The following is a 13,022-nucleotide window of genomic DNA, read 5'->3' on the forward strand; positions in this document are numbered from 1 at the left end:
CTGTTATTTGAATAAGTGTTTAGTGATTAATATGGTTGCACAGAAGGATATTTAATAGGATGTGAGCTGTACATTTATTCATAATGTTATTGTTTTGAAAATGATTTTTAAAAATGAATGTGTTTCTTTTTAAACATTTTAATCATCAGATTTTTACTTATATCTTGTTTTAATCTTATTGTAAGCTGCCTTTGACCCTGTGTTGGGAGAAAGGCAAGATATTAAATACACATGGATATACACACATACATAAAAGATAGCATCCTGCTTGTGGTATACCTTCTGTATGGCACCAAGTGAACACCTTTAAAAAAGACAAGACCATTTCAGGCATTTTGTGCCCCTGCTTCAAAAGATTCTGTGGTTTATACTTCAATGCATTTTTGTCTTGGATTTTCTCATATTATGTGCACAGTGGGTGTATTATATTGTTGTGTTTGGGTTGTAAACGTGGCATATATGTCTTTCTAGATCTCTGAACCAGAATTCTGGTTATCAGGCAGGATAGAACTATTGTCAATAAATAAAATCTGGGGACAAATTAAACATATCAGCTATAATGTAAACAGTTAAATCACTAGGTGCATCATAAAAACAACAGGGCCAGATAAAACAGAAGAATTTGGAGTAAAGAAGGCTTGGGGAAATAAAGAGTCTTGTCTCTAATGAAAGGATTCCTCAATTTGAGCTCCACCTGGTGCTGGCCTTTTTGACCTTTGTTCTATAGACTTCAAATAGCTAAAGAGTTATTTCTCCTTCCCAGGGAATGTGACCTTTGTAGTTCCATATGGTAGGCAGGAGGTCAGTTAACAGTATCTGAGAGAAAACGTAACTCCTACATCATGCCACAATCTCCAGGATTCCTCTTTTGAAGGAAGCCATGGTAGTTAGAGATAATATAATTTTGTCTTTTACAGATGTATCCTATGATTCTGCTATGCCAGAATGGTTCACTCTCTGAAAAATACCATTGGTATCTAGCTAATATTTAGCATTTATGGCCAAGTTTCTATACGCTTCTAGTGTAGTGTAAATATACATCATGTAGTTATACTGGATCACATCCTTTCCCCACCAGTTGTGCAGCAGGCACCATGCCCTTATTTCAACCATTGAAGGATGGTTGTTAGCTCTCTTACAGCTCTATGTGTACTTATGGAATGATTGGCTGCATGAAGGTCTGCATTTATGCAATCGAAGAAAGTGCAACTACTTGTTCAGTTGTTTGTTTTTTCACTAGAGTAGTACCACAGGGGTAGAGTGGTGTGGTGGTTTGAAGTTTGGAGTAGAGTTCAGCCACAGAAAACCACTGTATGATCTTGAGCGAGTCACACTCTAAAGCTCAGAGTACTGCAGTGGGGCAAACATCTTCTGAATCAATCTGGCCAAGAAATACTTGGGAGAGGGTTGTCATAGGTCAGAGTAGACTTAAAGATACGCAACAGCAAAAAGAACTACAAGATGATTCTGGCCTATGTAATTGCCACTGGTCATACTAAATGTTTAAGAGTTCTATACTATAATGGGATTGGCAGAAGCTTTTGTCTGAATAATTGTCTAACTTTGCTGTGTGTGTTTGTTTTTTTTTTTAAAAAAAAACAGTAACTGAATTAAAAGTGAAGAAAGAAAAAGAGGAGACAAAGGAGGAGCAGACAAAGCAACCAGAAAATCTTCCATCTCCTGTAGTTCCAGAAGAGGAAAACAAGTTAAAACCAGAGAGAGTGGAGGAGAAAGAAATTATAAAATTGCCAGTTATAGTAAAACTAGAGAAACCTTTGGAAAATAATGGGGAAATTCAGATTACCAAAGAAGAAAATGACTCTTTTAAGGAAAATGTTAAGCCTGTTAAAGCAGACGTCAAGGAATATAAGCTAGAGCCAAAAGACTTGAAAGATGTAAATAATATTACAGAGAAAACTGTCCATGAGCCTGAGAGAACAGAATTCTGTGTGAGTGTCAAAGCTCCCCAGGAAGTTGTAGAGAGAACTGTGGAAGAAAGCGAAAAACTCAAAAATGACCAGCAAGCAAAGATCCCACTGAAAAAGCGAGAGATTAAGCTGACCGATGATTATGACAGTCCGCTAAAAGCACCTTTGCGGAAATGTATTACCCCAACAAAGGATGTTTTGAAAGAGGAAGGGAAACAGGAGGAGGAGACATTTAAAAGAGTTCCTACGATTACTGATGGGAAATTCCTTGTGAATGGGGAGGTTAGTGAGAAAATCATGCCAAATAACAAATTTGAACATTTTTCCAGCACAAAGGAAGACTCTTCCATCCACTCTAAGGAGAAAAATGGTGTGAGTGGTGAAAAAATACTAGAGACTGTTAGCACAATCATAAGAACAAGCGATGCAGAAAGAAATATTTTGCATACGGGGAAGGAGATAGCTAGTGTGATTACTGAGATTCCAGATCAGAAAGTGCCTTTAAAGGAAGAAACTGGCTCAAAAGAAAAGGAAAACTTACTTGAGAGTAAAAGTCCGGGTGTTATTGTAGAGGCACCTTCCAAAACAGATGAGAGTCTTAAGAAGTCTGAAGAATCCATTAAAGCAAAAGTCGGCCTGCCATTTCCCAAGGAGTGTCTAGATAAATCTTCTAAAGCATCTTCCCCAAAGGAGCTAGTTACTCCAACAGATGAAGAGGGTTTGACAAGTAAAGACCAGACAGAAGAGAAAACAGACTTACCAAGAGCAGATGTGGCTCTGTCTCCACCTTCAGGCCCTCAGTCTATGAAACCGGTGGCTGAAAAAGAGGACTCTGATTCCAAAAGCACTGAGAAAAACAAAATGCACGAGGAGCAGGATTCTAAACCAGAGAAGGGTGCCGAAGCTGAAGACAGAGAGACATCCAAATTAAGTAATACCCAAAGTTCTGTTGAGGAACCATTGGAACCTAAAAAAGGGTCTATGAAAAGCAAGTGCAAATATAAGCTGGTTTCTGAAGAAGAAAATTCTCTCACAGAGAACAGGGAAATAACATCTGAGAGGCAGAAAGATGGGATCAAACTCACAATCAGAATATCGAGCAGAAAGAAAACTGCTCTTTCTTCAAAAAACCAGAATACAGCAGCTGAAAAGGAGGAGGAAGTGGTAAATGTTGGGCGCATTTTGAGGAGATCGCCTCGAATATCCAAACCTACTCCTAAAATAGTGGAAACCCGTGATCAGAAGCCTGAGAAAAAACGAAACGAGGAAGAGGAAGAGACACCAGCCACAGTGCAAAAGCAGGAGAAGAAAGAGGACTCAAAAAAGCAAGAGAAAGGCATGAATTCAAAGGCAAGCAAGGTAAAGTATTCAGCTGCAGGTTGCAATCAGTCTTCTTAATATTCCTGACTGATAATGTTAGAAACCCAAATATCAATCAGGAGAGTCAATTCTCTATCTGCCCATCCTTCAGTCCAGTCTACCGTATATACACAACCGTCAATCGAGGAATTTATGCCCCAAAATTGATCCTAAAATTTTGGGTAGGCTTATATAAAAGTCAATACATCAGTAGTGCTTAGAAAGGTCCTAAAGCAAGCATGCCTGATGCTCCAATTTCCATTGAACACCAATTCCTTCCCCCTCCAGTTGGTTTTTCAAGCCTTTGCTTCCTATGAAAAAAACCTCTCAATTTAAATCCAGTTGCTTCTTTCTCTAGTCCCTTTCACAAGCCCTGGCTTCCTGTGAAAAGACCTTCACCATTTAAATCCACTTGCTTCTTTGTCTGGTCCATTTTGCAAGACCTGGTTTCCTATGAAAAAACCTTCTCCATTTAAATCCACTTGCTTTTCTCTCTGGTCCCTTTTGCAAAACCTGGTTTCCTATCAAAAAATAAAAATAAAAAAACCCTTTCAATTTAAAACTATCTCTCCAGTCCCTTTTGCAAGACCTTGCTTCCTATGGAAACAATTCTCCATTTAAATCCACTTCCTTCCTTTCTCAATCCGATGTTAAAACCTCTCCTCCAGCACCTGGGAATCAGTTGGGTGAGGTCCAGAGAAGGAGGGATGGAAGTGGTATTTCCCCCTTTCTATCCTTATAGCCCCCTAAGTTTTACCCTCGACTTATCCACGGGTCATATCAAAATCCAGAATTTTGACCCTGAAATCTTCCCTCGACTTATAAATGAAGTCGACTTGTACATGAGTATATACAGTATATACCTTGGGGCAGTTTCTTCCACTAAACTACTAAGTTGACAGGTTTTTTTAAAAACCATATACACAAATTCAGTATTCATGGTTTCACTTACCCATGTCTTGGGGGCGGGGGAGTTTTCTAGGCATTTTTAGGTCTTCCAGTGTGAATCTATGTATGTTCGTCCCCTTGAAAATAATAGGGTCTCATATTATCCGCAGTTTCAGGTGTCTACAGGGAGTCTTGGAACATAACCCGCATAGATATGGAAGTCATTCTGTTCAGCACAGGGAGCAGTTGAATTAAAAAAACTGGGACCTAACAGAGAGCTTAGAGAGCTATGAAATATAATGGAACTTGCATCTATTGAACACTGAGGTGGTGATACAGGTTTTTATTAAAGGTTTTTATTTGTTCAGTCACTTGATTCTCCAGTAGCTTCTTCCGAATAAAATGAGGGGAACCATCAACCTTCCCTGCCTGATGCTTTCCAGACATTTGAACTAGAACTTCTATCATCCCAGACAATTGACTAGGTACGCTGGGACTGGTAGGAGCTGCAATCCTAATTTATCATGGGATGGGACATTATGGCAGGGTACAGACCGCCCCAAAAGGGCGATCTGTTCGCGCCTTGTTTTGCTGCGCGAGGAAGCTGCAGTGGACAAACCAGGCGCCATTGTGGCGCCACAGTGTGCCAATGGCACTCTTGTGGCGTCACAATGGTGCTAAGCGTCTGTTGCATCAAAATGGTGACGCCCATCTGTACAGGGCGCCACCATTTTGACGTACAGAATACGTGCTAGGGTTGCGGGGCGTCTGTAAACGACGCCCCAAGGCAACCCTAGCACGTATTCCTTATGTGCTAAAAGGCCCATCTGTACTGGGTCTATATTAGAGAATGCTGCCCCAAGTTATGTTGGTGCAATACTAGAAGCCATTTAAGAAAGTACATGGTATAGGACTGTAGCATTTAAACAACTGATTGGTTGGAATGTCCACTAATGGCCTATTAGCAGTAGGAAAGCAGTTCCCACAGAATTCATTGGAGCTTACTTCTGAATACAGACACATCAGTTCATGCTATTAAAATATCTTGTAGGTGTAACAGGCAGGGCTTCTGATTCCATCCATTACAAAACCATGATGGTAGTGAGCACCTCCAGTGCAGAGATAAGGTTGTGGTTGCATTCACTCTTTATCTTTCTGACTGTGACCAGACAAACAGGCTTTTGCTTCTGTCTTTTGCAAAATAGGCCTTAGGAGATTATTTTAGTCTAGCGTGAGTCGTGACTGGAAAAAGAGGCAATTAGACTGAAAGTGGACAAGAGTTCTTTTTCGCCACTATCAACTTTAGTGAGATAAGAGTTTGCTAGGATTATTTTTATTGGGAACAGTGAACCTGTTCACTCCTTCTTTCAGCATTAATGGCTGTGCTTCGGCTCAGGCAGTCATTGAAGGGAAGACCAATATAAATGTAACAAATGAAAAACTTAAAAGAGAGTATATGTTAAGTAACATGTGTGCAAAAAATAGTGTAAGATGTATAGGCCTCCTTTGGACATTACAATAACCATGATTTAGCTTTATAAAAATTGGTTGCAGCGGGCTGAGCAGTGACCATATGTTCTCTGGGGCAGTCCTGTGAGGGACCTTATAAACTTTCATTTACATTTTTGGCAGCAGTTTGTTCTGATGTCTTAACCATAACAAAATGTCATTAATTGTAACTACTTTGTCAAAACAAGGTAGTTGTATATACTACTGTTTTTGAAGCTGGATTGTTTGATTACCATGTGTACTCGTGTGTAAATCACCTCATGTATAAATCTAGGGCAGGTTTGGGCCCCAAATTATGTATCTTGAGGTACTGAACCTCCAGGCCCTCCCTCCCTCCCTCCCTTCCACATGGGCACAGTTGGTAATGGGACAGGAGAAGGAAGGGGAGACAAGACACATTTGGCCAAAATCCTCACCCTCACAATTCCTTGGACAACCTGGACAAGCACAAGATTATGCTGTCTCTTCGTGCCCTCCTTTCTCTCACCCTTCCTTCCTTCCTTCCTTCCTTCCTTCCTTCCCTCCCTCTCCTCGTACATGTGATGGTGAGGAGAAAGGGAACTGCGTCCACACTCACTCTGCCTGGCTGCACTCTCCTCTCTGTGTGTTACAACTCTCTGGCCCAGGCAGAGGAAAGCAGGAGCAGATTAATGATGGCAGAAGGAAAATGAGAAGAAGGAAAGGCAGAAAAGAGAGAGTGGAGAGAGGACTTCTCTGTCTAGCAGGCTCCGCTTTGTTATGGCTCTGTCCCTCCGGCCATCCCACCTCTGCTTGCTGCTTCTCTGTCACTTTCTTCCCTTCATCCACTGGCAAGGCACAGTTGGGCTATGTCCTTCTTGGGATGCTGGGACCTCACCCCACTTCTTTCCCCTCTCATCCCACCTGGCTCAACATGTGCAAGACTCTTTATATCCCACCTTTCTCCCAGGAGGGACCCAAGGCAGCTCACAGATAAAACTTTTAAAATGCAGTAAAATTCAAAACAATTAAAACATCTAGATCCAATATAAAATCACATAAAATGTACACAAAAACAAACTAAAAAACCGACCTGCTCTATGAAACTGCCCTGCTGGGCATTATATATATATTATTTATTTATTTCATTTAAACTATGGTTTAACTATGGTTTTAACGCAGTGCTCAAATGCAGTCAATGTGATGTCTAAACAATGTTATGTGACCTGTATGTGGTTCTCTTTTTGTATTGTCAATTGTGAATGAGAAAATTATAGTACAGAAGTAATTTATTTTAAATTATCAATATTACTAAGTTTTTGCTGAGAATTTTCCTAAGTTTTGAGATAGTTGTAGTTGACCTTATCATTGGATTTCTAGGCTTCACAGAGAAGTAAAGTTCGATGGGCTGGGACTCGAACTCGTGGCAGGTGGAGATACTCAAGCAATGATGAGAGTGAGGGTTCAGAGAGTGAAGAAAACTCTGAGGAGGAGGAAGAGGATGAAGAGGAAGAGGAGGAAGAGGAAGAGGAACCCGTACCTACTGATGACGATGAGCCATGCAAGAAGTGTGGGCTTCCCAATCACCCTGAGCTGGTAGGTTCTTGTCTTTCAGAACAGTGAATTTCAAATAAGTCAGTCTTATATACCTATACGGAGAGATTAGTCAATTAAGATATGATTCCTAACCAAGGTTAGAAGAAATGTATCTATGATCTGACATGATGTTGAATTGACAAAGCATGGTTTGTGATCAGCTGGCAAATCAGACTCAGATACCTTGTTTTGAAGTGGGTTTGACATGGCAAGTGGACTGACTAACTGTGGATATGGCCATCACTCCACCTCTTGAAGGCAGGATCGATTTATGAAGCTGACTATGAAGAGGGATGGAAAATCAGTGCAGCCAAGCTGTTATGTACTACATTCTCATACCTGGGATCAAACATTGATAGGAACAGGGACTGCAGCCAGGAAGTCAAAAGAAGATTAAGAATGGGAATAGTGACTAGAAGACATTCTAAAATGCAAAGATATGCAACTGAACATAAAAGTGAGAATCATACAAGTCATTGTATTCCCTGTTACCATGTATGGATGTGAGAGCCGTACAATTAAGAAAGAAGATAGGAAGTTCGCCCTCCACATTTGTGGTTTTGATTTTTGCGCACTTGATTATTCACAGATTTGAATAATACGTTCACTCTAAGAATCTCTAAATTCTCCAGCGTGACTCTTATAATCAACTTCTGCCAAAACTTGTAAAAATTGGCAGTGCTATAAATTTCTGAAAAATAGCTTAAACTAGAGAGAACACTTCTCTAGGCATTTTTAGGTCTTCCAGCACAATTTTATGGTTGACTTCTGGCAGTTCTTGGCCCCATAATTGCCCTGGAATACCTAGAGAGAGGTGTTCTCTCGGGCGGGTTATAGACCGCCGCTTTGAGGTGGTCTGCCGCCGCCGCCGTTTGCTCCGTAAGGGAGCCGTCGCAGCCACACCGCGCGGCTCCCTTACGGAGCAAAAAAGAAGCTCCAAAATTACCTTCAGGCTATGATGTGTGTATATAATGTGTATATGAAACATAAACGAATTCCATGTTTAGACTTGGGTCCTGTCTTCAAGATATCTTATTATTTATATTGATATAAATAATTATTATTTATATTTCAAAATCTGAAAAAATCTGAAATACAAAACACTTCCGGTCCCAAGCATTTAGAATAAGGGAAATTGAACCTGTATTGGTTTATGTATGTGCACCAAAATCTGTTTGCTCCTTTCCTGTCCTTTGTGGGTGTGACCCTTAGAATCTACACTGAACTACACCAAAAGAAGGAGATAGAACTGTTGCCCTTACTACATGTCAACAGTGAATCCAGTCTTGATCTAGGAGTTGTGATAACATTTAGGGTATGATCTGGTCCCATTGCTTTCAGGGCAGAGTTAAGCATGTTCTTAGCTGACTATCGGTGTGGTCAGTGAAACTTTAAAAAGTTTGATGTGGGCTAAAGCTGGAAAATTCACCTGTTTAAGTGGCTGCCATTAATAACATATTACAAGAAACGGTGCACACACAGAGGCAAGATGCACAGGATGTGTTCAAAGGCCCACTGAAATCTTGGTTCATTTCCACAGATTCTCTTGTGTGACTCCTGTGACAGTGGCTACCATACGGCATGCCTTCGGCCGCCGCTGATGATCATTCCTGACGGAGAGTGGTTCTGCCCACCTTGCCAACATGTAAGCTTTGTCTTCTTTTATTATTGTCTCTCCCATCTCCCTCCACACATTTAAACCTACTAAAAAAGAAAAATCAAGCAGGTCTGAAATACCCTGAAGATACTAGATCCCAGCTGTTCCCATCAGGCTTGGTTAGTATTTGGGCGGGGGACTGCCAAGGACTACAGGTTGCAGTAAACTATATTTCACAGGAAGGCAATAGCAAGCCATTGCTGAATATTCATTGTCTAAGAAAAACTTACAGAATTCATGGTGGTGTCATACGTTGACAAATAACTTGAAGGTAATGGGCAGACATTTAAACCATCACCTTCAAATCGCTGAATATCTTCCTCGGTTGCCTCAAAACCAACTGCCAGTGAATATTGTTGGATTACCTAGAATTCTTTTGCTGTTCTCTTTTCTCTCCCTTTCCCTCTGACATATTACTACTACTACTACAATAAAATACATTTGTGATGCTGTGGGGTGGAGAAAATAGTCCACATTTATAAAGCATTATTTCTTCAGTGTGTTTTGGACCAAAGGGCCAGTACAGACCGGCATGAAAAGCTGTTTTCCAGCCGGCTTGGGGCAGGGTATACACATGACGCACACCCCCATGATGCCCAGAAGTTGGCTTCAAGCCATCTGGCTACCCGCCCCGCCAGCCAACTTTTGGGCATTCTGGTGGCATGGTGTTTAGATGCCACACGTTGCCAGAATGCTGTAAAGCCATGGCAGGGTAGGAAGAACCGGCTTTTACCAATGCAAAAAGGAAGATTGGGGGCCATGGCTTGCGGTTGCCATGGCCCCAATCCAGCTTTCTCAGGGGCGGCTTCAAGCTGCCCCTTTGTGGTGGTCTGTTCTGCCCTTTAGTTACCTTTTTCTGTGTCTTCCCCAGTTTTTGGATGGCATATCCAAAAGTAGAGGAAAAAATAATACTTTTTCTGCTGTATTTGTGTTTTCATCATTGCAGAAAAATACTGTATTTGTGTTTTCATCATTGCAGTACACTGACTTGATGATTCAGTGAGCTTTGTGTTGTGAAGAACTAACTGAAATCTAACTGGGGACAAGAACTATAGCTAATTATGTAAAATTAGAGGTTGTTTATTTTTATTTTCTAGTTGAGTATCCCTTTACATTTACGTATGCTGCATCTCATCTGTTATATGATGCTTGCCTAGTCACCCACTTTAGAGACACCTTTTTTACAAACAAACAAAAAATCCTTCCCAGTAGATTGCATCCTGAATAAAATTCAAGCATTTTTGCTTGAATACATTTTTGAAAAGGGAAAGTATAGAATTATTTTTTTAAAAAAATACTCAGCTTCCTTAATATGTTACCTGATATTCATTTAAATGCTACAGATCCTAGAGCATCCCTGCTGTTTACTTCTCCTTGTTATCAAAACTGCCCATTTATTCCTTCCTTCTGTTTCCTCTCTTCTAACCAGTTACTGATATGTTAAGAGGAGAAATCCTCTTATGGCATGACTGCTAAGTTTCCTTATGAACCTTTGGTGAGGATCTTTGTCAAAACCTTTTTGAAAATCCAAGGATGCAATGCCTAGAGGGATTGCTCCCTTCTGCATGTGTGTTGACAACCTGAACAAATTCTCAAAGGTTAGTGAGGCAAGGTTTCCCTTTGCAGGAGTCATGCTAATTCTTCCCCAGCAAGGCTTTCTTTTTCTGTTATGATTAGTAGTTCCCACTGTTAATATTTTCTATCAATTTCCTGGATGCATTCCCCAGTCCGTTTTTTAAAACAGGTGTTAAGTCAGCCATGTTGTAGTCCACTAGACTTATTTTAGTGATTTAGTAAAGTTGCTAACTGTCAAGTGAATTATGTGTACCTGCTTCTGCCAAAACTTGCATCTGTTGGCTCTGTTTTGCAAAGACAGACGAGAATATGTGGGGCACAGCCATAACTCAGTGATAGAGTGCAGGCTTTAGCTGCCCTGGTATTTACCAGTAAAAAGGACCTGGTAGAAGATGACAGGAAAGACCTTTTTCATCTTGTCTCTTTGGAGAGCCACTGCCAGTCAGTATAGTCAATACTGAGGTAAATGGACAAATATTCTTGATTTGGTGGAAGACAGCTTCTTAACTGCTGGCGTTTATATTTTCAGGAGGAGAATGTCCTTCTTCAGCATCTTTCTACTGAGCTCTTCATACATCAGATAGTTTGACCCAGCCTTTCTCAACCTTTTCACCCAGAGGAATCCCTTAAAATAATTTAAAAAATTCTGGTCACATTCTCTTGCAGGATCCCTAGCAACCTATCTTGGAAACTTAGCATTCTGGGAAACCCTGGTTAAGAACTACTGACCTGACCTAACAGTTCAATCTCTGCATTTTGACTTGGAAGTTAAGTCCCGCCGTGTTTCTTGGGACTTATTCCCAAGAAAGTGTGTACAGATTGCAGCCTGATTTCCTCTCTGTTTTGGCTTGGGCAGCATTACATAAAAGCCATGTTGAATCAAAGGTGGGAAGCCAACCGGCAGAACATGAAAATAACAGCACTCTTTATACATTAGCCGTCTATCTGCATCTAATGTACTAATCAGTGTGTGTTGGTTCTCTGAGTATCTGGCAGTTTAATCTTAACGTTTTTACATGGCTAGCCTTATTAATTAAAAACTTGTATTTTGTTTCACAGGATATAGGCCCTGGGCTAATGTGGTGAAAATTTCATTTCCCTTTTAAGCATTAACCATGGCTAAAGTGAGCCTTGGTTGCTTGTAAACCAAGGGTCTAAGCTAGTTTGTAAGCCTGATTAGGCAGGAATGGGTTTTTAGCTTTGATTATCTTGGATGCAGGCTTTCTTTACCCCACCTCAACATTCCCCATGTCTTCACAAAATCATAAACCCTTCTGACGTGCTCATTCATGTATTGTGAACGTTTTACTTCTGCCTAACTGGCTGTGCTGATTGAATAGATGGCATTCTGAAAATAATACCTTGGAACCTGTGGGCTTGAAAGGAAAGACTGAGTTTGGGAATACAGGCAATGCACTTCACAGTGAAGGTTATCTCTCATCTGATGTGGGCCTTCAGGATTGTTGCATTTCTTTGTTTTTATCACTGAAGTCTTTCCTTCATACTGCTTACTACCTGGACTGTTGTCACATCTTTACTGGCTGTAGTGGTTGTAATACTGAGGAATGTTTGGGTGTGGGCCTGTTTAAAATTTGGCAGATGGAGTGTTTTATTGTTAATGGTCTGTTTTGGTTTGTCTCCACAGAAATTACTCTGTGAGAAGTTAGAAGAACAGCTGCAGGACCTTGATGTTGTCTTGAAAAAGAAAGAACGTGCAGAACGAAGGTATCGGAATATAATTCAGAGGCGTAACACCCCTTTTATTTTCACAGAATAAGACAATATTGTAATTTGAGTAGTGTGGTTCTCTCATGCCACATAGACCTTTCTGCACCCAGATGGGGAGTGGGAAATCAGAATAGGCAGTTTGTTAGCTTAGTATCAATCCATATTCATAAACATCCCAAGTTACATCAAAGGCCCTTGGACAGAACAGTGAACAAAAATTTATGTTCCCTTTGGAAATTATAAACAGAAGGAAGGGGGGTTGGTTCTATTTTCAACCTTACTTGAATCTCACACAATCCTTGAAAATTAAGAAAGAGGATGGCGATGGAGCCAAAATATGACCCTCAGCAAAATAAGAGTTTATATATAATATATATAAATTTTATTCTTATACCGCTATTCCTTGGAGATCCTTGGAGCGGTGTACAAAAAATATAAAAACAGTGTAAAACAACAAGGCCCCTCCAACCCCCAATTATACAATATAAAACAGTTAAAACATCATAAAACCCCCAATACAAATAGCAGCAGTACAATAAGAATACCAGTGACAAGATAAAATGCCTAAAACATCACTAAAAAGGGGGAAGAGTCAATCAAAAAGAAAAAAAAAGAATCATGGGGGAAAAGCCTGGCGGAAGAGGAAGGTCTTCAAGGTCCTCTTAAAAGCTTCAAGGGAGGTGGCTGTGCGGAGCTTGTCAGGCAAGGTGTTCCAGAGTTGTACGGCTAAGATGGAAAATGCCCTCCAAGTTGCATTATAGCGTGCATCTGGAATTCTTAGGAGATGTTTCCCGCCCGACCTGAGAGGGCAGGGCGGATTGTAT

General features: G+C 40.6%; 1 protein-coding gene across 1 annotated transcript in view; it reads left to right on the forward strand.

Annotated features, from left to right (window-relative positions):
• The window catches only part of RSF1 (remodeling and spacing factor 1), a 46,118-nt gene that overhangs the window by 10,722 nt on the left and 22,374 nt on the right, over window positions 1-13,022 (forward strand). The window contains exons 6-9 of the mRNA XM_089512972.1: window positions 1,603-3,287; window positions 7,023-7,238; window positions 8,779-8,883; window positions 12,116-12,195. Of these exons, the coding sequence (XP_089369098.1) occupies window positions 1,603-3,287; window positions 7,023-7,238; window positions 8,779-8,883; window positions 12,116-12,195 (2,086 nt within the window). The remainder of the gene's footprint in view (window positions 1-1,602; window positions 3,288-7,022; window positions 7,239-8,778; window positions 8,884-12,115; window positions 12,196-13,022) is intronic.

Source organism: Sceloporus occidentalis, unplaced genomic scaffold, assembly GCF_023333645.1.
Source record: "Sceloporus occidentalis isolate IW3139 unplaced genomic scaffold, rSceOcc1.0.p SCAF_2, whole genome shotgun sequence".
NCBI classification, from domain to species: domain Eukaryota; kingdom Metazoa; phylum Chordata; class Lepidosauria; order Squamata; family Phrynosomatidae; genus Sceloporus; species Sceloporus occidentalis.